Below are 26,635 nucleotides of genomic sequence, written 5' to 3'. Positions count from 1 at the left end.
CGTGAGCGAGGATTACGCTGCGTCTTTATATTTTAGCCAACTGTCTCTGCAAAAAAAAAAAAACAAAAAAAAAAAACCCCGTCCCTCACAGTTTGTGGCCGAGCAGCAATAATGACACGCACCGGTTCGTTCCCTTATCTTAGCTGCACGGCCTCATCTCTGCCGAGCCCGCTGAGGTGCAGCAGGTGTGTTAGAAATGTGGGCGATAAGCGGGAGCGTCGCTCGCTCTGAGGCGGGGGTGTCATCGCAGGGGCGGCGCCTCGACTCGTCGTGTGAATCCCTGGGTTAGATCCTTAACGCACATCAACAAAGCCTCCTCACAACTCCTCTCCATCGCCCCTCAACTTTCCGTGTGACCGGCGTGCTGACATAGTCGGCAGTGGAGGCTCCTCCTCCAGTGATGCAGGGGGTGATGGTGCACATGGCTGCAGACTTGAATATGAATAACTGGCTGACACTCAGCTGTTTTTAACAGTTGCATAACATACAGTTTTGCACTTAAGAAACATTAAAATTGAAACGCTCTTTTTTTTTTTTTAATCCGTTGCTCACAGACACACAAAGCCTCCGTGCTCAGACGCACACCAGTGGTGCCTTTATTTGTTTTTTATTCCCCCTGAACCCCAGTAACCTGTGACAGGCAGGAGCTGAGTGAGGAGAGCAGCTCTTCTGTGCCACACAGCATGCCAGGCCTGCCCAGTCACTGCTTTTCATTTTGATAATTGACCGGCAATGCCAGAAATGTCCATCAGCTAATCCTCTTAGCTTTCATAATGCTGACTCTGTCACAGAAGCCCCTGTTTTAATGTAACGAGCAGCTAAGCCCGGAGGCCCGGGGCAGCGGCGCACGCTCTGCCCCCTGGAGGCCAGCATGAGCGCTGCTCTCTCCCCAACAAGTGCCCTGCCGGTATGTCACGCCACGTTAAATCACAGATCCATAACCTGGCTACGGGGAGAGCAGCCCACCCCCGCCTCCCCCCGCCTCGCCCACTCTCCTCAGTTGCATGAGGCTTTACTCCGAGAGGAGCATCTTGGTGGCTGATATCCATTCATGTGTGGATTGGAGGATGAATGAACTTAATCCCTTTTGCATTCCCGGTCTCCTCACTAAGCAGACCACTTAATGCCAATGACATCAATGTAATAATGTGAAAAGAGGACACATTTCTATGAAACTTCACAATATTCAAACATAGCATAAGGCACCAAAATCCCTTGATGTCCAGATCTAAAAATGGATCCTGTCACTGTGCCCAAATGGACATCACGATAAAATGTCTGAGCTTTATTACGGTTGTTAGCCGGTAGCTTACTCACAGGTCATAAATGAGCACGAGGCAGCGTTCGGTCCAACGGCAGCTGTTGGATAAAATAAATACAAACAAAACAAAAAATTATTTTGTTTTTATATTGTTTAGTTTTTATCCCAGTCTGTGAAAAGAAAACAACAAACTTTAATGTAAAAATTTAAAAATTCTAACGTGTGGCTGAAGATACAGTAGGTAAATACATTAGCAATTTGCTATAATCACCGAAAAAATAAAAAATTATGAAACTTGTACAATATTGCAACAATAACAGTTGGAGTTAGTTGTAAACAGGCCGGGGAAACATATGGCAATAAAGTCTGAAAAGAGCCAGTTCCCAGTGTTTATGTTCCAATAAGCGAAGATAAGCTCTTGGCTTCTTTAGTCATAGTCCAGATAGTGCTTGAGAAGATATTATGAGATTGATGCGTATGTGACTATTGATCTTCCATTCTAAACCCCAGCCAGGACGCCTAAGGCCAGAAGCTGTGTGAACGTCTGCCGTGTGGATGCGTGGATGCTCCAGGAGGCTTCACGCCCCGTGAGGCCACTCGTACCCACTGCTTCGGATGCGTCAGTTCAGCAGGACTCCTGACTCCACCATGATGAAGGTGATCCTCTGATGCTCCGCCGCGGCGGTGAGTCACGGCGTGGACTCCGCTCCATCGCGTGTGCGTGTGGATATTTCGGACGGATCACATGAGACTGTTTTGCTTGGCCCGACACAAGCGGCGCATTCTTTCGCTCCCGGAGCAAAACAAACCTGACCAGCAACGCGCACTTGGACGTGGGCAGCGTCAGCCTCTTAGCAAAGTGCATCGAGCCTGACGCGCGGTTCCAGTCAGCACAATGCGGCCCGGCCGGTTCTGCTGGTTCTGCTCAGCACGTCCGAGCGGAGCGGGCTCATCTGATGCGACTTGGCCGACGCCCCCTTCCAAGCTGTGAGGAGACCCTGTTGGTGATTAATTGGAGCTCAGAAAAACGTGACGGGGGAGGTCTCTGTGTTTACGCCCGCGGACATCTGAACCCGCCGCCACTCTCTGACACCGGGGCCGCGAAGCCAGGCTGAATCATCGGCGGCGCAAGGACGGGAGGTGACTCAGCATTACAAACGTTTATCTTCACGCGGGCCCATTTAGATGCTGATGGGCTGACACTCAATCCACATGATTCTCATATGATGATGTGAAACACGCACTAATGGGAGTAAGAGGAGAAAAATGTGAGTTAGGACAGGATAGGACGAGGATGACAATCAGGGGTCAGGGGTCAAACATCAGCCTCCTTCCTTCCTGGCCTATAGGGTCCAGCAGGGTTGAAAACATGAGGCTCAGAGGCCGACGACACCCGGAGAGAAGAACAGAGAGAAGCAGAAGCTCAACGCGAGCACGTTCCTGTCCTCGTGCTGCTCATGAATAACAGGACGGTGACATTAACGACTCCTACTCCATCACCGCGGCGCCCGTGGACCGCTCTCCTGCAGCGTGGAGGTGTGCAGGCACCCAGCAGGGAGCCCAGCACCCCCCCCCCCCCCCCCCCCAGCGAAGGCAGCGGGACTCACCCTCATTCGTCCTCTGCCTCGCCGCTGCATGCGCTGACGCTATCTCCCCAGGATGAATGGGCTCCAAGCGCTTCCTCCTCTGCCGACGCACTGATGAAGGTGTCTGCGTGGGGCTCGTTACAAAAGGCTGAGCCCACGTCGCACCTGTTTCTGCTGCGAGGCGGCGCCGGCCACGGACCTTCGTTTAATTCCACACAGCCCGCATGCTCGCGCCCAAATGAAAGAAACCATTTCAAATTGGTGCTAAATTGATGTCTGCAGCCCAGAGGGAGGCAGCGATGGCACGATACAAAGATGAGACCGTCTGAAAACTATAAAAACATTTAATATGAATTTAATATGAAAGCAACATAACACACGCTTTGTGTTTCCTCCGTGGCCCCGTTTACGCTCCACACCTCAACGTTCATGGTGGACATTTCATTCCTCACTTCCTGTGAGTCTGAGCCCGTTGGGCCTGAGGACCGTGGCTAAAGTGCACTCAGAGGTTCAGAGCAGTGGATATTATCCCTCCATCTGTTTACTTGCGTCAGATAATTAGTGGAGCATTCGTTACAATGCTCTGAACTCTAATGTGGGCCTGTGCGGCACATCTGGCGCGCGTCCAGCGTCTGCTGTGTTCTGAGGAGAGATCAGGCTTTCCGTCGCGATGCAGCGAGCGGGCGTGTGCTCTCAGGGACACGGCCTGATGCTCGTAATGCAGACGTTAACCACGAGCTTTTCAGTTCAACCCGCGCGGCGGCCGACGAGGCGCCTGTGAGGCTCCGCGCTGGGATTGAATGGTCTGCGGTTGAAGGACGCAGAGCTTTACGTCAGACGCACCTCCGGATGTAACATCACTCCTTATGACTCTGATCACATTATGGAAGCATGCGCTCTGCCCAACGGCCACCGGGACGCTCTGCATTTACTCCACACACGCTGAATAACGAGGCTTCGGGATCACAGCTGCAACTGAACGACTGAAAGTGAGCAGCGCAGTCCGGACGCGGGGTCCATCAAACACCGCCTCACACACGGTTTGCTCATCAGCAGCCATTCACGGGGTCCTGCAGGAGGCAAAGAAAGCCGTGTGCGTGTGTGTGTGTGTGTGTGTGTGTGTGTGTAGCAGTGGCTAAATCTCTGTAAGCAGGCCCTGGCTCCGCTCCCCGATTGCCTGCCTGCTGTGTGGGCAGGGGCCTGGAGGGGACTAATCCCCTGGCATGGGCACGGGTCACACATGTTGGTGTGTGCGTGTGTGTGTGTGTGTAGAAGACCCAGGCTGCAGCCGGATCAAGACGAGACCTGGTGACAGATTCCCAAAGGCTCTGACTAATAACCTACAACTTCTAAGCTTTCGCACAACGTCACGGACGCTTCTTGGAGATGACGGCTGGAAACGCTGGTTCTGTCTGGAGCTCATTAGGCGGTTCTAATGTTTTAGTTGGGTCGGCCAAAACATCAGAACCGCCTCCACGGAGGTATCACCTCTCAGAGCACCCCCCTCCTCGTTTACATTATTACATTTGCTCACTCATTCCCACTAACAGAGCCTCCGGGGGCGTCGTAGCATGAACCGACCCGTGACCGGGTCCACTTGACCTTCGCCGCTCACACGGAGCCGGCGCCGCTGTCCTCACTCGGCCTGGATGCATGCGCGACACACTTGCACGGCTGCCAACTATCAAACTCTAATTAGTGGTGCAGTGGTGGAGGCTAAATCCCGTTCAACTCAGCATTTTAAGCTGACTTATGCGTTTGGGGAAAATTCATGTCATACATTTGAGGCATTTGCCTTTTAATGGCCGCTGAGCGCCGGACGTGTTTTATTTTAATTTGCACCAAATCTCATTATTTTTCTATCACTCTGCTTGTGTGAAGCAATTCTCCAAACGCCTTTATTCTGTTGACACCACTGAGGAAGGTTCAGGGGACTCAAAGTGTGGATGCCCGTCAGCTACTGGATCTATAACCTCAATTATTCAGCGTGATATCACAACGAGAACAGCAGGTGACACGTGGGGCCGTTATTAAAAAGGGCCGAGCGGCAGCATATTGGATTTGGGCTTATAATGCATCAGTGGGATGCGGGCGTTTGTTTTGGGTAGCGCGGCAGGACTTAGCGCGAGCCAGAGCCCGCCGCACGCGCGATCTCACGGCCGCACGCGAACGGCACCAAAGCCCGGCGCAGAGCGGGGCGATCGACGCGCGGCGGTTCCGGGGGCGTCGAGGTGCGCGGCCGACGGCCAGGAGGCGACGATGGGGGGTTCTGAAGCAGCTGATTGGGAAAGTTAAAAAAGAAGAAGAAGAAGAAGAAGCCCGGTTTCGCCGGAGAGCACGAAGGGCGCGTGGTCCGCTCTCGTCAGCGCCGCCGCGCCGCACTGAGCAGGAATGCGCGTGAGGGGGAGGCGCCCGAGAGGAGCGCGGCCAGCGGCACGACGGCTGCCCGAATTTAACAATTAACCTTGATGAACGCGGATTGGTTTCACGTAGCCGACACAGGTGCGCGGAGCTCCAGCGGCTCCTCGTTGGCGGCCGGACACTGACGCAGCGAGCGCCGGAAACGCCGCCGCTGCCCCGCATTTATTCGTTCGCGCAGGACAGGATGCACGTTGCGCCGAGAGCCCGTCCGACGCGCGTGTTCGTGCACAGTCCGACTTCGCGGCCCGCGCTGCTGTGATTCGCATCCCCGTCTCGGCGTTTGACCGCCGTGTCATTGCCCCGCGTCGCCGGTTCCAGCGGAGAACCCGTCCGCTCCACTCTCCGTCCGGGCGGCGTGAAATGAGGACCTCAGCCCGGCGCGGCTCAGTGTGACGAGGCGAGCGAGGCGGCGGGGTTCTTCGGCTCTCAAGGACGCACGGGAAGTGGCAGCCGGCGCGAGCTGCGCAGCATGGAGCGGGACGACACCGACACCGGCACCGACGCCGGCGCCGCGAGCGCGTCCAAAAAGACGATAATGGCCAAAATATTCAAAGTTCGCAAGAGGAGGGAGATGCTTTTCGTGCAGGTGTGCTTCATCTGCAGTGTCCTCTTCGTGGCGTGGACCATGTCGGCGCTGTTGACCAGCACAGGTGAGTGGGGACCGTGGAAACGGCTGGGATGCACCGGGGCAGAGCGGAACCGCTCCGAAATCTGCAGTGTGATAATGTGCCGTCTCCTGCTCAGACACGAGGCTTTGGCGTGAAGGGCACGGGACCAGAACCGTAAAACCCAAATCTGCGAGGTGTTTTGTCACCGTTTGATTGGCGCGTGTTAAACAGCCCACGGTGATGTTGCTGTTTGTGGCCCGTCACGCTCCGTGGACAAGTCGGCTTCGCATGTGAAGAGTCGTGCTGTCTTTTAATCCGTGTTCGGTGCGGCCCGTCCGCATGCCGCAGTGTGCGCGCCGTGGCGGCGGCACGTTTTTTAATTTCACAATAAGCACGGCACACGCGCGCCCCACGCTCCATGTGCGCACACACGCAGCGACCAGAACCGAGGCGTTACAGCGCCGCGTGTTCGCGGCCGCTGGCGCCGTTCTCCCTCCCAATAAAAAAGAATAAAAAAAATAGAAATCCGCCGTTTCTCGGCGCATCGTGGGGCTCGTGCTTAATGCCAACTCATCGCGTCCGGCCCGTGGGGTTCACACGCCACTGCGCGCACCGGACCCCCTCGATCACACTCGAGCCTCGTCACGCTGCCAGGCTCCGCACGGTGATCGAGGCATGTCGATGTTTTTTTTTTTTTTTTTGTTTTTTTTTACGCAGAGGCCACTGACAGTCATGTAGGACGAGGGAGGGGGGGTGGCAGATGTCCAAGATCTGCGCCGAGCGAGCGACAGCTGATCACGCGTGATGCGCGTGTGATGCCCCCACGCTTCAAATAACACGCCATCTCATGGATACATGTCAGAACTCCTACCTCCAGGAGGTGGAAACACTGACACGCAGCGTCACACACACACACACACACACACTTACGTAATCTAACAACCAATCTTGACATTTTGCTGGTGAAGAGTGTGTGACACTGAGCTCTCGGGTTCTGTAGACGGACCCCAGGACAGTACTGTTCATATGTGGGGAACAAAACCACCGTGTGCTCAGTGCCTCGATGAATTCAGTTGCTTTTTTATCTGAGCCAAGGACGGAAACGAGGGAGAGGACGGGAAGTTTGCAGTGAGACTGAGGGACTTCACTGGCTCTAATCAAACTGGGTCATGGGACGCGTCCACCAGCAGCCACTTAGGTCCCAGTAACCAGTGACTGATCTCTTGCAGGAGTTTTCATTAATTACATTAAATACAACAAGAGGCTTAAAAGATTATAGTGGAATGATACGCTACAGATGAGTGCAAAGCTGCTACGCCCCAAAGTGACCCCCCCCAAGTTTTTATTTAATTACGTTTGGCTGGTTGTCATGGGGGGTGTTATATAGTGGTGTTGTTGACCTGTGCAAGGGATGGATGACAGACATTGGTTGCCATGGCGTTCTTGTCTTTTAGCCGTCGCATCAGGAACAAGTGTTTGTGAAGTAAAAATAAATGACTAAATAACCCCAGCATGGGTTCTGCAGCAGTTTGAGTGGCAGGAGCGTGGTGTCGGCCCAGATGGACGGGATCTGATGTGCTCCTCGTGGGTTACGTCTCCATGAGGAGGGGTGGGCTGCGAGGATGGGGCTCAGAACAGGTGTTTTCCTCTTTTTTAAAAGGAGGCTGTGACAGGAAGCTGACGCTGGGGGTGAATATTCATGGAGAGGAGCGCGTTTACGGCCCGGGATGATTGATGGCCGCTGTCATGAGTCCAGCTCTGGATGACGGAGGGAGATGCGATGTTTACTGTGCTGCTGTTTAATGTCTCGGCTCAGCGTGTCCTCAGACGTTCTGAGGTCTCCTCCCGACTAACGAGGTCCGATCCGGGGGCCGTCGGTGGTACAGAACGGGACCAGGAGCCAGATCCTGGACGCCCACAGCCGACGGCAGCCCTTATTTTCCTCCGGCGGCCGTTGCCCCGTCTGCTCCTCCAGGAAATGTCACGCCTAATGTTGTCAGAAAACATTTGGACAGCAGTTTTCATAGTTACGGTCGAGCGATTCTACGCACCGTCGCGTGGAGAAATTAAATTTGGATGGGTGTGATTATGGGAAAGAATCGAACTAATTGTCCGTAAAAAATGAAGAGGGTCAAAGTTTGTGTGGAAGTGTGAGGGATGAGCCCCAGTGGGTGTGACCAACGTGCTTATAGTACGGGGCTGAAAAGAACGGGGCCGAGAGCGTAGCTTGAACCCAATTAAACGTGAAGATCTGACGCATGAGAGGAGACTGGACTGGTCAGAGAGGAGCCACTTGCTTTTCCCAGCATGCAGCTGCCGCAGAACATGTGACTGGTAAAAAAAAAAAAAAAACTCAAACGGCTCTTACTCTTAATTTTTAATTCTAAAGGTCTGATCCATTAATTGCTGAGTTATTCCCACAAGGGGATTAGGCCTCGGAGCGAGCACAAGGAGACGCTCACATGAGCGGCGAGGCGTTTGCACACCGGGGTCATGTGACGCGCACACACACCCTGTGATCGGCGGCTGCGAGCCACACAACGCGGCCCGTCGGGGGTCCGGTATGAATGAGGCGTCATCACAGCAGCCGCCATTCATCCAGTGAACGGCAGCACTGTTAGAGTCGCGCTGTTTGTTTGCTGAAGCTAAAACTGCTCTGCTTGTTGCCATGACTTTACATAATGGTCTGCTTTTTCTGTCCTCATTACCGAGGCTTAAGAGGAGTTTAATGACAAAAAGCCGACCTGGACGCCGGCACCTCCCTCCTCCAGACATAATGGCACAGCAGCTGCACTGTGTGTTGCCGCCAGCGCCAGATGAAAATGTCATGTTTACATAAAAGGGAACTTTTAAGGGATTAAAGGAAAAGCGACCTCACGCGGGTTAATGACCGCGGTCGTGCTGCAGGCCACGAAACGGGCTCTGCTGAAGCGGGCCGATCTTAGTCTGAAGCCAAATGGACTTTTACAGTAAGAGTCATGATCGTTAATTAACTGCCTTGATTGATCACAGCTGTTTGTTCTCACAGGCCATGGGATGGTGGTGGAGGGACGTCCAGACCTCGAGCACTGGGGGAGGCGGCTAATGGCTTCAGAACCCGACAACGAGACGGAGGCGAAGAACTGCTCGGCACCAGGTACAGTCAGACAGTAGAAGAGTCCGATCTGCAGCCGCCGCTCCGGTTCCGTCTCTCATCTGCGTCGGATCAGCAGCAGGTGCTGCCTCTCAGATGGAAAGTAAAAAAAAAAAAAAAAAAGGGGTTTGGAACGTGTCTGACCCAGTTCGGTTCTATCTGCTGAGCGGCGGAGAACATTTAACAGCCGAGGAGACTTTTGTTTCCCTCAGGAGCTTTGACACGAAAATAAAACCAGAAGTAGTTTGCAACAAGCTCACAGCTGCTCCGCGTCGGCCGCCTCTGAACCGGCAGCTGTTTGCCGTCACGCTGCCAGGCCGCCGTCACCGCCGACTTCCCAGAATCCACTGCGGCATTAGCAGCAAATGGCTAAATTAAGGCAAAGTCCAAACCAGAAATTAAACGTTTGCTGCATTCATCAATAAAAGGTTGTGCACAAACAATTTGAATCTTCACAAATGAAAGCGGGGCACGTTCCGCTTCTGTTTTGAAGGGTGGTTCCATTGGGGCGCGTTCCGTTCAGAATCAGTTTGACGCGTTAAACTCGCGGTTGTTTTTGCGCCGTCACAAGTGGCCCAGAGAGGAGTCACTGGTTATTACTTCATTACTGGCCACAGCGGGCGGCGTCTCCAGGGGAAACGGGTCCCGAACAAGCGGAATGAATAGCAATCTCGCGCTAATGGACGAAGTGCTCCGCGTCGTCCGTTCAGCTCTTCCAGGTCCTATTGAAGTCAGCAGAAAATGACAAGATTATGCACTGGAAAATATCCTCCTAATCCCGCCAGGATTAGATATTTTCCCCATCCAAACGCCTTCCACACCGGAGGCACCAGACATTCCTCACATTTCTCATCGGCTCTCCTCCTCCTCCTCCATTCGACCTCCACATCCTCCTCAGCAGCGTGAGCCCACCGCATGACTCTTTGTTCTCGGCTCCTGGTTTAGTGAATTACCGCGTCGTAGGCCGACTGCTTTGCTGTGCTTTAGCCGCGTCTGCGTGGCACGAATGACTCTGTGCTCGGTCGTTATTGTATCACCGCGTTAGCTTTAGCATCGTAGCACGTTAGCCACGTTCAGGAGGTTTCCTGAATGACAGATGTGAGACAAAACGTGTGCAGTTGGAGTTTAAAGAGTGGGTTTCTGGACCTCCACCTCCTCCTTCTGTGCGCATGATTGAGTTGTGATGCTCGTCTTGAGACCAGAGCTCATGAGGCAGCCGTTCATCACAGGACCACTAACCTTCACTATTACAAGGCCTGCTTTCACCTTCACGAGGCCGGCCCACCCCTGGTTATTCTGTATTTAACCATCACATGCAGACCTTGAGTTGTGCCCCCCGTCGGTGCATCTCCATGCAGCAGTCTCTTGGCGTGAAGCTGCCAAACCTCTGAAAGCGTAGCAGCTGTCTTCAGCGCTAACACTTGATTGCACCCGGCCTCCGCCTCCACCCGAGGGATGACTAAAGCCGAGTGCGTAGAGCTAATGTTCTGTATGAGGCTTTGAATGCTGAACCAGGGCCCGTAGGCAGCTGCTGCGTGGCGCTGAGTGGAGGCTCATTGATTTGTGTGGTTCTGGTGCTGGCCCGGGTTTGACGAGGAGCAGAAATCTGGCTGCAAACGGTCCGAGCTGGGCTCCAGGAAACACCAGAAGGAGGCTGCGTTCCCTTTTTTTTTCAGGAAGGGAATTACACAAGCAGGGGATTATTGCCGCTGCTCATAATGGAAACTGACCTCGCTGGCGTGCCGGCGGTGGAACAATGCAGCGGAGAGGGGAGCGTGGGGCACGTTTGGCCAAGTGTGAGTTGTGTTTGAGTAGAACTGAGTCGAGGCTCACAACATAAATGTACCTGCAGACACATGTACTGATGCACGTGGAGCCCTTTGCCGCTCAGTCCACTCCAGTGTTACTGGACCTTCCCCATCAGGCGACTGGTGACGTTGTGGCCTTGTCTTGTGGCTGATGGTTCCCAGTTGAGTCACGGCGATCACTGATGTGCGCCGGAGCAGGCTAATGATCTGATGTGCTAATAACAGCCCTGGGTGTTAGCCCGCTAAAGCTAACGCTAACGACCAGGCCGGCTGGAAGGTGGCGGCCGGCGCTTCGCCAAAACATCCTGCTGCTGTCGTGATATTAGTGTTGGGTTCATTAATCTGCGATGACCTGGTGTTTTACTCATCAGGCTGGTTTTAGCGTCGCCCGTCGGCCGGTAGCGCTGGGTTTTATTTTTGCTCAGGGCTCCACAGTGGGAGCTCGGGGTGAGGCCCCGCTCTCGACTGTCCTGCCAGACCTCCACAATCTGGGGCGACAGACGGCACCTGATGAGACACGGGGCAATAATAACCGCACAAATGTAAATAAATGCGAGGGGATCTTTGGCTTTTAATTATATTAGCGCCAACACGAATCCCCCGAAAGCATGCTCATTTTACAAGAACAGGCATATGATGAAATTGTGCCTTTTTTAGTGAGGAAATGAGGTCTGTATTCGATGATGGACCAACTGGCTGGTTCGTTCATGACAGCCCCCCCCCCCCATCTGCTGGTCCGTGCTGGCCACAATTTAAGCAGTATTAACGTGGCGGCGCTGCACCTCAGGCCTGTGGACTTGTAATTACTTGTGGGGTTGATAAGACGAGGACGCCGGGGTTCGGGGCGACGGCTGAACAAAAGCGCTGCCAGTAATTTCTTGCATAATCGGCACCGTCAGGTGTCCACGCGGAGAATCCAGCCTTTATTTATAGCGCCGCGGCGCCGCTTCTGGAAGGAGGCGCGACGGCCTGTAAAGAAAAGCCCAGGAGCAGCAGGAGCTCCTCGTGAACGCAGCTCGTTTGGCAGCGCTCGCGTTGAACGCGTTTACCTGCAGAATGGCACATTTCCTCAGCATCCATAGCTGTTCACTTCTCTTCAGTGATATTCCGCCTGATAAATTAAAGGTACAGAACAAATGCACATAATGAGCTGAATTCTCACGTTCCTCCTTTAAAATAACTTTGACACAGAACTGACTACTAGTTGAGCTGCAGAAGCGGGCTTCATCAGAATGAACGGGTGTGATTTGTGACCTAATGATTCCTGCTCCCCGTGACCGCGGGTTTCGTTCCTCCCGGCTCATCTCCATGTGATTCACGACTCCATCCTGGAAGCCCTTGTGTGCGTCGCGTCCTGCTTGACCTCCGGCGCTGGGACCGGGAGTCCCCCCCCCCCCCCCCCCCCCCCCCCCCCCCCCCCCCACACACACACACACACACACACACACACACCCCCGCCCGCCCGTCAGCGCTCCGTCCTCCAAACACCTTCTGTGAAGCTTTATTTTTACACTCTGGGACAGAGGGCTTAGGAGCTTAGACAGCAGGAATTTCACATGATGCTTTTTTCCCTGCTTTTTCTTTGTGACTCCGAGGCTTAAAGCGGGGAAGGAATAAGGAGCGGTCATGAGTTTTTCCACCAGGCGTCGGTTTCTCCTCCGAGGTCGCGGGCGACTAATTCCGTAATTGGCTGCACCTTTGTGCTCGAGGTCCCATTCATTCAGGCCTTTCCTGAAGCGATCTGATTTAAATCTGTGGCTGTGAAGAGTCTAATGTCGGCCAGGTGTCCTCCAGGCTCCGCTCACATGCTGCATTCAGCGTCTTATTGAGCCCGCGCTCTAATCATGTGCATTCACAGCGCCGACGGGGAGACTCCCCGCCAGAAACCAATCAGCGCCGCGCGGCCGCTTTGTGCTCGGTTCTTTGGATCCGCTGCCGATCGTTCTTATTAGACGACGGCAGCTGATGCAAAACGTGCCACGTGCTCTGTGCATGTGATGTTGGACCGGGCCTGAGTGCAGGAGCAGTGCTCCCTTTCACCTCCATGTGTACTGGTCTCATGCATGTAGTCTGGGCCGCTGGCTGGGCTCATTAAACAGAACAGTGCCGGTGCTTTAATCTGCTGACGCGCGAAGCTCACAGTGCTTTATTACTCAAAGACGCTACTCCCGGGTGCAGCATCAGGCTAAATGCAGCCGGGTGCCGTGTTGGCGATATGCTAATGAGCTTGATCCAGTCCTGGTGGAGGCCTGAACGGGTCGGAGGGCGGCGTCGGCCGGTCCCGCAGATGCTGCGTGCAGCCGGGGCGACGCTGGGCTTCTGTCTCCCATCAGCAGCTGCAGATGGAGCTCTGCAGGATGAGTCCTCAGCCACTCACTCATACCTGGTGATAATTCATACTTGTTGGGTCCGGGTGCCTCTCTGCTGGTGCTCGCTGACATTTCCCTGTCTCCGCAGCCATTCACGAGTTCCCGGACGACCTTTTCACCAACAACGAGCGAAAGACGGGAGCCATTCTCCTGCACATTTTGGCGGTAAGATGATTTCACAGAGCGATGCCAAAGAATGTGAAGCAGTCACCTGCAATTACTCATCACTGTCTATTTTAAAGCATGGGGGGGGGAGATTAGATGGCGTTTTCATTTCTCCCTGAAATGCAGTGTCAGGTCCTCCCTCCCCTCCTCCCCCAGCGCCATGTTTCACAGCTCACACTGTTCAGAAAGGAAACTTCCAGTGCTTCGCTAGTGGGAGGCATCGTGTGTGTGTGTGTGTGTGTGTGTGTGTGTGTGTGTGTGTGTGTGTGTGTGTGTGTGTGTGTGTGTGTGTGTGTGTGTGTGTGTGTGTGTGTGTGTGTGTGTGTGTGTGTGTGTGTGTGTGTGTGTGTGTGTGTGTGTGTGTGTGTGTGTGTGTGTGTGTGTGTGTGTGTGTGTGTGTGTGTGTGTGTGTGTGTGTGTGTGTGTGTGTGTGTGTGTGTGTGTGTGTGTGTGTGTTCCTTGTGCTTCTGCTGCAGTCCTGCGCTGCCCCCTGTGGATAGCATAGAGCAGAGCACGGCGGCCGGCGGAGGCACGATGATGTCACATCTGATCTATAATTTATAGATTTTCACCTCGGCGGCTGAAATCGGCTGACCGCCCCCCCCCACCCCCTCCTCCAGCAGCAGCCGCCGTAGCTTTTTCCACTCGCGTCACTGAGGTGACATTTGAATTTCACGCACGTTCCCTTTTAATTGGGTGCCATGCTCTGAGGTTCCCCTTTACCCGTCCTTTAGCGGCCTCCATTAGCTGATGGATGCCTCTCACTCTGCCCCCCCCCCCCCCCCCCTCCCCCCCACGTCTCCAGGCTCTCTACATGTTCCTGGCCCTCGCCATCACATGCGACGAGTACTTTGTGACGGCGCTGGAGAAGATCTGCGAGGTACTCGCCGCCTTGTTTCTCACCTTTCGCTGTCTCAGGCGCCGCTTGTGTAAACGCCGCTCTCCGTCTGCAGAAACTGGACCTGAGCGAAGACGTCGCCGGGGCCACGTTCATGGCGGCTGGCAGCTCCGCACCGGAGCTTTTTGCATCCGTCATCGGTACGCGCTCACAAACGTAGCGGCAGCGTTAGCACAGGTGGCCGGTGTCACCGGTGATTCTGATTGGCTGCCTCCCCCGTCTGCAGGTGTCTTCATCACCCACGGCGACGTGGGGGTGGGAACCATCGTCGGCTCAGCGGTCTTCAACATCCTGTGCATCATCGGTGTGTGTGGGATCTTCGCTGGACAGGTGTGTGTGGGGGGGGGGCTGCTGCAGCTGCATGATTCTGTTTATAGACTGCAGACCTCTGTTTATAGACTTTCTAGAGTCATGCGAGGCAGACGTGTTTTTTTTTTTTTTTTTTTTTGCTGAGGGGCACGAAAGCGTCTGCTGCAGTTAGTTTTCTCAGAACTGGCTTTAATGGAAGCGCGGAACAAAGCGCCGCAGGTGTAAACGGGTCACGCGCTCCGAGCTAAGACGGCTTCATCCTCAGGTGGTGATGCTGACCTGGTGGGCCGTGTTCAGGGACTCCTTCTACTACATCCTGTCCGTCGTGGCGTTGATTGCGGTGAGTCCCGCAAATCCCCGCGCACCGTGTTGGTAACTTTGTTCTAACGCGAGAAATGTCTCTCTCCACGTCTCCAGTTCATCTACGACGACAAGATCGTGTGGTGAGTTGCCCGTCCGGCCGAGCTGTCTGTCCGTACGATGATGAGTTACTGACGCTGTGCTCCTCTCCTCAGGTGGGAGAGCTTGGTGCTGGTGGTCATGTACGCGGGGTACATCCTCGTCATGAAGTGAGTCGTTCCTGTTCATCACCACGAGGAGCTTCTGCCCAGACGTCGCGCTGCAGCAGTCTGAGTCCAAGCAGTGCTTTACTGCAGCGTATCTTTTTTTTTTTTTTTAAGCCGTCCTCGTCCAGAACCTGCTGGTAATCTGTGTCTGTCGCACTCAGCAGCAGCCTGCTCTCCCGCTGCCATAAGAGTTTAATCTTTGTCCCTCTGCAGTGGCCGAGAGCTCGGGCTTAGCTGGAGCGCTCCCCTCTCCTCGTCCGTGCTGCCGGACGCGGACGTTAGCGGTGGCGGGTTTTATTTAGCGCGGCGGTCGCGCTCAGGTGACCTCGCCTGCGTGTTCTGTGCCTTTTTGCTCCTCAAATAGCCCCCGTGCTGCTGGAAAAAACAGCAGGATGGTGGGAAAAAGCCCAGACGCTAATGAGCCGATCCTGGTGCGCACTTTATTAAAACCACGGCTCTGTTTGATGCCAGTTGATGTCATTTGTTACATTTCGGACTTCTCTAAGCTTTGGTTTGCGTTTACGGTCCAAACTGAACAAAAATCCCACAACCTCAAGTAAAATCTCGCCTTAAAATAGCAGCGCTGACTAATTTCATGCAAATGATGCCGCGACGATGCAAGATATTTTTAGTTTTAATGTTGAACTTGTGAAAGGGGTCATTCTTCTGATGTTCCCAGTGTAACATCTGCACATTATGTTCAAAGGCTGCAGCACCGCGCTCCGTATTTTTGATGCATTTGAATGGAACGGCCGACCGCGAGGCCGCGTGGCTGATGAAAGCCTCGTGATTGGCTCCTTTGAACATTTTTCTGACTTTCTTGTCCTTTTCCGTCCGGGTCCAGAGTCTTTTCCTTCTTTTTTGTGTAATGAGTTTGTAAACTTCTTCTGCAGAGGTGTGAATGTTATTTTAGACGCTTTTTATCCCAGGCTCCATTTGCACATGCTAATTTCGCCTTTTGAACATCTCTCCCCTTTTTGCTGGCCGGGCTGAACTATTTCAGCGGCTCTAATTTATGGATTATCTCCCGTCTGTTTACCAGGTTCAACTCCAGCATGCAGAAGTTTTTCATGGGGAAGTCGGCCAACGTGGCCAACGGTAACGCTGCGGCCAGCAGCGAGATGGAGGACGGTAATGCTAATTATGACTATGTTTGGGATGACGACCCGTCATCGCCTTTGCTCTCTGCAGGTAAGGTTAATCAGACAGGCTGAGTCCTCCCTCACAAAACGAGTCTAATACTTATAATCCTGTCTTGATGATTGACTGCAACTCTCTGGAAGACTGTGGCTGGTTCCTCATGTGGCTTTCAACGTTTTCTTTTTAAACTCTTCAATCCTCTATTCTGCTGACATTTATTTCCAACAGTTGTTTGACATTTTGTTTTTCTGACCATTTAGATGAGAAGATCGATATCACGGCTATGTTACTGAGCTGGAAGTGAAAAATAATAATCCCTAGATGAAGGCGTTTCCTAATTGACGGTATAGATTGAATCATCAGTGGACCAAGCATTTAAATGTTTTCCCACTGTTGGGTTCTAACTGGTCCCCAGCAGGTTCTGGTAACTGGCTGCTGACCACAGCCTGGTACTGACCTTAACATGAATCCTAAAATTCATGTTAAGGTCAGTACCAGGCCTCTGACCTTGGTGAGCGCTGCACCTGAAGTCACATTTCTCTCTGCGTTCGCCATTTTGAAAGGTTCAGCGTAACGATCCATTAATTTCCTCTGCCTCTCGCTAAGTCCTTTTCTGTGAGATAAGCAACCGGAGCTTATCTGAGCATACACGGGCATAAAATGGAAAAAAAGACCATCCTAATGAAAATGTTCTGTAATCTTTTGTTGAGTATTGCGGTCTGATGTCAGGGGACTTTGTTGTTGAGGGTCTTAAAGGCATGAAAACCTCTGAATAACATATTGCTGCTTTCCTCTGAGCCACAGTTTTCCACTTCTTCCTTTCTTGCTCCTGACTCTAATCGACCTCTGATGAGCGACATTTAACGCTTCCCACTTTGGCTGCGTCAGTGTTAACATGCCTGTCTGTTTAGCCTTACTAAACCTCTCCACGCTTATTGTCCACAGTGTTGTGCTGCCACTTCTTTTTGCTTGCGTGCTACTACTTCTTCCGCCGGTCTCGGGGCTCAGACCCACTCGCTCCTGAAGTGGTAATGATATTCACAAGAGGAAATGTTTACGCCGGCTCTGTTTACGCCGTTAATTTATGTGCATTCCTGCATGCATAATATATGATATGAAAGCCAAGTTAAACCAATAAGTGAACTGTGGAACTTCTTTAATTGCCTCTTCACTGCGTCCTCAAAGGTAATTGTGAGCAAAGGGCAAGTGAGGAGATGGAGGCTGTCTGTGAACTCTGATCCATATTGTCTGAATAGTGCCTGCACTGATCATGTGTATTTATTAGCCGGATGTCAGAGGTCACAGCAGCAAAGTCAGACTTTTTTTTTTTTTTTTTAATCTGTGAGAATAATTGAGTGTATTAATGGACCCAAAGAAACTTCAAAGCTGCACCAGGCAATTTGGTAGCGAACATAAAAATAGCTTTCTCAAGATAAGTCAGAGTAAAGTCTACGACTTGATGAAGCAATAGATTAAAATGGACGAGAGAAGGTTTTATCACGTTCATAGTTACTGTATGTAACCATACAAGAAGCTAATATGCAGTGAGCACGTCATTATTTGCAAAATTGACTGAGTGAAGCAGACTTTAAAATGGGTCAAACCTACATGTGATGATTCACAGTTGGTTTCCTGGAAAGACAACACTGGAGTGTGTTCCGTCAAACATTACTGCAGAGAAGCTGTGTGTTTGTGGGGAAAACAGTCCAGATGGAGGCGCCACCATGGTGCAGAGAGTGTAGGTTCTCATAGACTGTAGGTGCAGCGTAAGGCGACGGGCGGCCATTTTGTCTCGTAACGTGTCCGTCCGCTCTCCAGTGAAGCCCAGCAAAGCTTACAGCCGCGGCTCGGTGGTGATGGTGGACGAGATCATGAACGCCAGCCCCTCCAAGTTCCGCTTCCCAGAGGCCGGCCTCCGCGTCATGGTCACCAGGAACTTTGGACCCAAGACGCGCCTGCGCATGGCCAGTCGCCTCATCATCACAGAGGTACAGCTGGACGGGAGCGGGTCCAGCGGCTTTGCCTGCGAAATGCATCCGCTCGCGTGCTCCTTGACTTACTTTCCCTTTTCATAAAGCGTCAGAAGTTGGTCCAAGCTGCCAACGGTGTGGAGACGCAGGTGATTGACGGGAAGGTGGAAATCGAGAACGGAAACGTGCCCGAGGACAAGCCGTCGGAGGCCGAGCAGAACGACACCATCTCCCCGTTCCACATTCCAAGTACGTACTGGATCAGCGTGTTGCGTTCAGGGACCGTTAGAATCCCAGTGACCTTTGATGTTGTTTTGGTCGTCAGGAGGCATTGGCAGCAAGTTGAAGTGGCTGCTGTCGTGGCCGCTGCTCCTGCTCCTGTATTTAACCGTCCCAAACTGTGCCAAGCCTCGCTGGGAGAGGTTCTTCATGCTGTCCTTCATTCTGTCCACGGTGTGGATTGCAGTCTTCTCCTACTTCATGGTCTGGATGGTGAGTGAGATGGGTGTAATCTGCAAAACAACCTAAAAATACACCGTAATGGTAAAGGCAAATGCTAAACAGACACTAGATTGAATTATGGCCTTGGCTCAAGCTAAATATGGACCACTTCTCTGCTCCGCGCCGCTAAGGTGACGATAATTGGCTACACTCTGGGAATCCCTGATGTCATTATGGGCATCACGTTCCTGGCGGCCGGCACCAGCGTCCCCGACTGCATAGCCAGCCTCATCGTGGCCCGGCAAGGTAAGCTCCGCCTCCGAAGCGCGTTTGGACGGGCGTGATGCGTTCAGGTACACGGCGTCTGGATCGGCGTGGACGCAGTGGATGCTCCCACGTCTGGCGCATTGACCAGTCCTGTTGTTGCAGGTCTGGGGGACATGGCCGTGTCCAACACGATTGGCAGCAACGTGTTTGACATCCTGGTGGGTCTGGGGGTCCCGTGGGCGCTACAGACCACGTGCGTCAGCTACGGCTCGGAGGTGGTGATCAACAGCCGGGGGCTGGTGTACTCGGTGGTGCTGCTGCTGGGGTCCGTGGCCCTCACGGTGAGTGTGTCTGTGGACATCCAGTGTTCTTCCCATAAATACGCGACGCCCCCGTTCCCCCGGAACCTCGTGAAGGGGCTCGTTTGGCACGTGACCATATCGGCGCCGTTTGCGTTGGCAGGTTCTGGGGATCCACCTGAACAAGTGGAGGCTGGACGTGAAGCTGGGCATCTACGTGCTGGTCCTGTACGCCGTCTTCCTCTGCTTCTCCATCATGATCGAGTACAACGTCTTCACCTTCGTCAACCTGCCCATGTGCATGGAGGAGTAGAGCACAGCCGCACGCACCGATACCAGAACCTCAGCACTTGCACAGCAGCCCAAATGTTCCTCCCATTAACACTGGACCTAGCCGCAGAATCATTCTTCTCCTCCCTCGACCTCTTCTACACGTGATCCCTTAAGTTCCAAGTATGACTGGAAAGGCCGCGCACTGTAAGAGGTGGACTCGGCCCCGTCGGGTCAGTCCACGGTGCCGGTCCTCGATGCACACGGTTCCGGGCGTCGCCTGTCACTGCAGTAACGATGTTTCGCTCCTCTGTTGCGCCTCAGAACCCTCCACCCATCTAGCATGCCTTCGTAGATGTTGGGGGAGCTCCAGAATCATAAGTGCCCCTGTTGATTGTTGGTGTGTGTGTTTTCAGTGGTCACTCGTAGATTTCCACACATTTTCAAAGCTTTTCCACGACCCAAATCAGAGGAGGGAGACGTCCTGCCGTTAACTCCTAAAATTAATTCCTAGGGGATTTACCGAGTCGCCCCCACCTCCCCCCCGTTTGACCCAAAGCGCGCCGGCCTCGTCCTTGGCAGCGCCTCCTCCAGCCTGGACCCGACTCCCCTGGCACGGCTTTTGGCACCGCTCGCCCGCGCACAGCTCCCCCCGCGCCTCATCCGCTTGCACAAGTCCCCTTGGTTTTCCTTAGAAGAATTGCAGTCCAGATCAGCCGACTGTGAAGGTGTTATGCAACACTGCACAAACTAAACTTTATGTAAAGTTTTTTTTTTTTTTTTTTTTTTTTCTAAACCAAGGATTTGTCTTGTATGAAACATGTTGCAGACTCTAGGACTGCCTGTTTTCTCACCGGAACAAATTGCACATGGAAGCGCTTTTTTTTTTTTTTTTTTTTTTTTTTTTTCTCTAGTTTTGTGCTGCGAGGAGATTTGACCACGCGGAGGTTTCTTTCAGCTGTTGGTGGCATTTGTCTCTGTGCACAACTGAAAAGACAAAACTGGACCCAGATCTTTGGGACGCATCTATTTTTTTTTTTCAGCTGTAGCATGGAGATATATTTAAAAAAAAAAAAAAACAAAAAAAGGAAAAAAAGTTGAACACCAACCAGATCTCAACAGTGACTGTCTGCTATAACGCCCTTTGGCCAGTAGGGGGTGCTGCAGCCCTTCTACTCAGGGCAAGGGTGCCAACCACAACTGTGTGTTATCAGGGAAATTTGGAAATTTACAGCTCCAGGAGGAGGCGACGGTGATGGTGTCTTGATTTTTGAGTTACATGTAGATACTGCACTTTAACGGCCGTCCTCTCATTCTCAATCAACTAGTGCTTCCTTTGTGTGTGTGTGCGCGTGTATTTTCTGTGTGTGCGTGAGGACGTTTGTGTACGTGCCCCGTCCGGGCCCACCTTGCTCCACATGTCTCTCACTGGGCTGACGACTCCCAAAAAAAACAGGCTTGAACCTCTTGTGACACCGTGAGCACACCCGCCTCAGTGTGCAGTGCATGCTGGGACGTTAAACACGGCTCCTCCTTTAGCGCAGGGCGATTTAAACAACAACAAAATTGAATAATTAAGGCTGGGGGCTTCTGGGCGTCTCCGTGGAAACTGCCCGAGTCATTTTACAGAAATCGGCAGCTACGAGCTACACTGCGATCCACATGTTTTGACACCAAGCAAAAAGGCCTGTGGGGGGCGGGGGTCCAGCACCGAGGTGCTGAGACTGGACTTTGGAGTGTGTGGGGAGCGGAACGCGTTGAAATTCTCCCTCTGCCGTTGTTGGCGGGAGGCACTTGTATATGCAATATCACTGTAAAGAGTTGATGTAACGGTGGGCCCCTGCAAGAACGCCATATACAGACAGGGGGTCCTGTGGAGATGGTGGTGTTGGTTTGTCTAGTATTACTGTGTGAGCTCACAGGTGTGTGTGTGTGTGTGTGTGTGTGTGTGGCAGCTGACGAACTGATCAGCTGCACAGATGTTGCAGATGTTGCAGCTTTGTGGGACGTCGGACGCACACCTAGCTTAGCCGCTCGCTGCCGCCTCCCCTCCCGGCCGCTCCTGCACAAGGGCATTAAGTCTCCACCAACCCTGACGGGCGGGGGGGACGCGGACCGGGACGGACGGACGGACCCTCCACAGCTCAGACTCCTCCTGATCCTGGAGCCCGCAGACTTTTGGACCTACTTTGAGCTGCTCGGCCAGAGTTCAGAACTGTTTACTGGCTGGATGTGAGCCCGCTGGGTCAGACTCGACCACACTCCCGCCGTGTCCTTTCCACCCAGCTTCCTCCTCTGCCCCTGCAGGGGGTCTTCTGTACATACAGGACTCGTTGTTTTTTATTTGTTTTTTTTCTTGGAAGGCACGTTTGTACCGTATCGGAGTCGCTGGTGTGGTCGTGTCCTGGACTTTGGGTTTGAGTGGCGGAACCACAACAGGGGAAGACGACGACTTGCTTTTCCCTTCGCGGCGTCTGACTTGCGTCTTTGTTACTAAGTGACTTTTTTTTTTCTTTTTTAGAAGGAGGTGAAAAATTAAAATAGCTTTCGGGCGACGAACCTGGTGCAGCTCTGCATACGTCCAGACTGAATGGAAACCATGTACAAACTAAACGCACACGCGATAGAACGCAAGCGAGGGCCGGTATGTATTTCTTGATCGAATGCGACCTGATGCACTGTGAGCTCAATGTGATGTGACAGTCGTTCGTCCAGAATAATAGATGATTAAAAAAATATATTTAATGTAAAGTTAGTTACTATCAAACATTACTGAGGACATCTGTATAACTTATGAATGTATTGTCTTGCTATACTGGACATATCCAACCAATGCATTTTACTGTAAAGCAATAATGTGAAGAACAAAAAATAAAATGGCAAAATAATTCCTGTACATTTGTCTAACTTCTTGGATTGTGAAATACATATTAAATGAAGCCATTTGTACATGTATCACTTGCTTGTGTGCTTTTTCTCAGAATCAGACAGTTTCAGACTCGTACACGGGGGTGGAAGTTTGCCTTTTATCCAAACTTGAATGACCCTTAAGATATTTTTTGGAAGTTAAACATCTACTTCTGCTAGAAATCAGGCATCTATGCCTAAAAATCTACTAAATACATTCATCCATATCTTCCAGTCTGATTGCATCCGTTCCTTTTCCAGCTCTGCTTCTCTTAATTTAATGAGTTCTAATAGACATTTACTTTAATGGCATCAGCTGTGGATGGATTCCCAGCACGCAACAATACTTTTAATTTCAATATGCGTGCGATTGAATTGCGTGAAATATTTCCTTGTATTTGGTTGAAGTGTCACTGAAAAGAACTCCCACGTCTGAGTTTGCTGTAACAGCGTGTGGCTGAGTCAGGGTGACTGTTTTTTTTTTTTTTTAATAAGTGACACACAAAACCAGTCTGCTGAGCTGCAAGTGATGGGCAAACGTCACGTTCTGGGTGCAGCTGCACCAGCAGGGGGCAATGTTGAAGCAGCGTTCTGGGCCCTGAACGAAAATGGACGACCTCCACCCCCAGTGAATCAGACTCTGGCTCTGCGTGATGCGACGTTTCAGATATCAAACTGTGACAAAGTCAAACCACGACTGGAACCATTGCCTCCGTGTGATTTAATGAAGTGAACACGCGCACAACATGATTAGTCACTGATTAATGTGGGCAGCGGGACAGGCGGCCATCTGGTGAGACCAGCTCGGACGGAGCGGCCGCCGGCGCTTCTCGCTAACGAGCCGCCCTCTCGGCGCCGGCGCCGCGGTTAACGAGCTCCTCTGTCAGGCCTGATCTCGTGCGCTGATGAATCCCCCCTCTCGCCCCTAACAAGCCGGTTTGGGCAGCTTCTTCTCCCCGGCGCCACATTCACACGGGGCCCACGCGTGCCCGGCGCCGACGTCCGCTGCAGCAGTAATCTGGATTTGAGAAGTTGCTTATCCGCTCGCCCTCCGCCCCCACGCTTACAGTTCGGGGACATTTTCCTCGCTTGTTTGTGTCTCGCCGCTGGTTTTGACACCACTCGGCTGTTTGGGTAAATTGCTGTGCCGCGGTGATGGATGGTGAGCAAACGGGGCCGCTGCTGTTCGCTGCAGTCCCTCATAAAGGCGTCTTGTGCTGCCGAGGGTCGCCCTCGACGACCGGTTTGCGCCGGCCGCCGCTGTAACGCGCTGCCGTCGCCTGAAAAACTCTGACTCTTCACACGCAAACAAAGGCCCCTTCTTATATTTACAGCCTGTATTTTTTTCCATGTGGAGGGGTTTGATTCGAAAATATCACGTCTGAGACTCGTTCCCACCGAGGTAGGATGGAGGGAAATGGGATTTTGTTGTGATGCTCAGAGCGATGGGGAAAAAATACTTTAAAAAATTCAGCAGCAACATCACTTTCCAGAAACATTGTCCTAGTTATTCAACAAACGTGCCTTGAATAAAACCCTTTCCTGAACTGGGAACACTTCCTATTCGAAAACTGAGCCGATCACCAGGCTGGAACCCGAATGCAGAACACTGCAGAGGCTCGGGTTCACGTTTAGCACGTTTAACGAACTGAAGATCAGAGCGAGGCCGACAACAAACTGCTGTAATAAACTAACGATCCAGGCTGCAGCTGTAGAGCAAATTAAGATGAAGCTGCGACCTGCACAGGCTGCTGTTGGCGACCGAGACGAGGATGAAGACGCAGCGAACAGCCAAGAAATGAAAACACGGACTCAGAGGACAAGCAGCTGCTTTCACGACCTCCACCCCAGAGCAGACGCGGCCCTCATTTCTGTTTATCTGCTGGTGACAGCTCCCACCGTCAACTGTGGCTGGGTGATTAATGGATGCTGCACATGCTGCGCCGTCCTTATCTCTATATGAATATGAAGCAGTGACTCCAGGTAAAGGCGGCGCTGTGTAATGGAGACGGCTATCTCTGATGGCACAATTTGGAGGAATCAACTAATGGCGAGTCGCACACTGAGCCCTGAGTAAAGATCAGCGGCTGCCGCTGTAGACGTTTGTCGGGCTCATTACAAGAACACGTCGGAGCTGGAAGAAGGCCAACGTTTGCATTTATTGCAGCCTCACGCTCCGATTTAATCAAATCTAATTTTAAATTAACAGTAAAGCTGACTAATGCTTGGATTTCAGTAAAACTAATTCACTATGTCGTTATCCATAATTAAAATGGGATCCTTCCTCATTTATAAGTGAATTATATTTCGTCAAACTCGGTAAATGAGTGCAACGTTAAATCTGCTCCACTTCTGTGTGCATGTGTTTGCACTGTAAGTGCGATTCATCCGTTTCAGCAGCCGCACAGAGATTTACAGTAGAGTGTCTGTGCAGGCTGGCCTCCATCCATCACGAGGACCAGGAGGCACTGCATCGCTCCCCGGCTCCTTCTGCAGCGTATGCGGCCGTGAGCTCATGAAGAAGTGGCTTCAGCAACAAGAACGATCCCTCAGAAGATGCTGTGGCCTCTCCAGAGCCTCCATCTCAACACAGTGGCGTGGTGGGATTAGAGACACACTAAATCTACAGTAACTACAAGCCTGAGACAGCTCCTCTTTCAGTACCACCAAACAGTGTTCATTATAAACATAATTCATATAGGTTCATACAGTAGTAAAGCAATTTAAATGTGTTAAATCCTTTTCACAGTTATTGTCACACAGATATTTCCTCTTTCATTCAAGTTATTGGCTGTTGTATGGCACATAATAATTTCAAACAAATGTGCAAATCATCACTCATGAAGATTTAAGGCATGAATTAATATGAGGAATCCTGTTGATATCCCAACAAAAGATAATGTCCCTCTGGGTTTATGTGAATAGCGCGTACTTCACAGCTCATCAGCTTAGGAATGTTATTTCACAAAAAAGTGGGTTATTCGTGTAGGAGGGAGATGTCAAAGCGTATTTTCTGAGAGTACGTTATAATTTGTAAAAAAAGTGTGCATTTCCTGGAAATGTCTAGAAAAAAACACAAGGATGAAAAAACACAAAGGATGTTGCACTTTAGCCACGGTCCCTAACTTCCCCCTGAAATCACCCTGCGGCTCCGTCTGTAGGTAGAAGCATCACCTTGTTGATTTAGATTTCACACCGAACGTGAACGTGACAAACTCTGCGTGAAAGCGAAACGAGGAGCCGTTAACGTCGTTAAGTCCCGCACGGACGCAGGAAATGAGCAGTTGTGCATTTCAAAATAAAGCACCAACAGTTTATTAAAAACCTTGAAGCCAGGCAGGATCTAGGATGAATCTTCCAAATCGTCATCCTCAGTAACGTTTAGCAGCGCTTCATGGGGCAGAAGATGCTCTTTTTGCCCACGCCTCCGGTGGACAATAGATCCACAGCTTTTTATGACGGACTCGCCGGCAGGGAGCGATTTCCATATAGATTACAGTGTGCAGTGGGTAGTGGAGTTGAAGGGCTGTGTAGCCAGCGCAGTGATTACAGCATTAGATCGGCAGCATTTACTAACAAGTGTGAAGCGAGCGAGTGGAGAAACTCCTCCACGTCAGCAAAAGCGGAGGCGTCGCCGGAGAGCGGGGCAGGAAACCGCCTGCATTTGGTCGGTTCACATCTAATACTGCTGAGACTAAGTGCTGCAGGAAGTCATTGATACACAGTAAATCACAGGCAGAGGGAGGAAAAAGCACTTTTACCAACTTCTTACATGTGGGGCGAGAGAGAGAGAGAGAGAGAGCGAGAGAGAGAGCACAATTACATTCCTGATGCGCAGGCTGGTGATTTATGGATGAATCCCTCGCTCCGGGGGTCTCCAAAGGTGATGTGCTGCAGCAGCAGCAGCCACAGGTAATTTATTCCCGTTCCTGAGTTTGCCATTTACTTTTTCCCCTTCAACCGCTTGTGCTGACAAGATTTATTCAAACAATAGTGGCATTATGCTCTAAGCCCAACAATCATCCAGACCACAGCAAAGATTTGGTATCAGTCTCATTCATAACAGGCCCAATAGCGTCCTCATACGTTTAATTAAACGTCCAATCGAATTCTTCCTCTTCGTTCTGAAGCTACTGTTGCCGCCTCCAACTGTTGCATCTTTGGGCCTATTAAAATACAATACAGTCTTTCCCAGATTTAGAGCTGTTGCCTGTTTA

At 51.9% G+C, this 26,635-nt stretch overlaps 1 protein-coding gene across 2 annotated transcripts; it reads left to right on the top strand.

Moving 5' to 3' along the window:
* Positions 1-4,948: 4,948 nt before the first annotated feature.
* On the top strand, positions 4,949-22,466 carry slc24a4b (solute carrier family 24 member 4b). 2 transcript variants are annotated; one of them, XM_055506543.1, is made up of 16 exons: positions 4,949-5,918; positions 8,905-9,012; positions 13,275-13,351; positions 14,157-14,231; positions 14,305-14,389; positions 14,476-14,579; positions 14,824-14,898; positions 14,976-15,001; positions 15,074-15,127; positions 16,167-16,315; positions 18,083-18,252; positions 18,342-18,483; positions 18,560-18,726; positions 18,867-18,981; positions 19,105-19,283; positions 19,405-22,466. In XM_055506543.1, exons 1-16 carry the CDS (start codon positions 5,738-5,740, stop codon positions 19,552-19,554), a joined length of 1,857 nt encoding a protein of 618 aa, XP_055362518.1. In that variant the 5' UTR covers positions 4,949-5,737; the 3' UTR covers positions 19,555-22,466. The 2 variants fall into 2 exon arrangements, with proteins under 2 accessions (XP_055362518.1, XP_028997519.1); XM_029141686.3 differs by having other exon boundaries at positions 4,954-5,918; positions 16,167-16,255.
* The last annotated feature ends 4,169 nt before the right edge of the window (positions 22,467-26,635 follow it).

Source organism: Betta splendens, chromosome 24, assembly GCF_900634795.4.
Source record: "Betta splendens chromosome 24, fBetSpl5.4, whole genome shotgun sequence".
Taxonomy (NCBI): domain Eukaryota; kingdom Metazoa; phylum Chordata; class Actinopteri; order Anabantiformes; family Osphronemidae; genus Betta; species Betta splendens.
Note: the sequence above shows the minus strand (reverse complement) of the source record. Positions and strands in the feature narration are given on the sequence as shown.

What these genes read in the sequence shown, in the direction of transcription:
- slc24a4b (XM_055506543.1), top strand. Translation starts at nt 5,738, where the DNA reads ATGGAGCGGGACGACACCGACACCGGCACCGACGCCGGCGCCGCGAGC. An exon ending in CGCTGGAGAAGATCTGCGAG is followed by an intron (nt 14,232 to 14,304) that starts GTACTCGCCGCC and finishes CTCCGTCTGCAG; the next exon opens with AAACTGGACCTGAGCGAAGA. An exon ending in GGGTACATCCTCGTCATGAA is followed by an intron (nt 15,128 to 16,166) that starts GTGAGTCGTTCC and finishes TCTGTTTACCAG; the next exon opens with GTTCAACTCCAGCATGCAGA.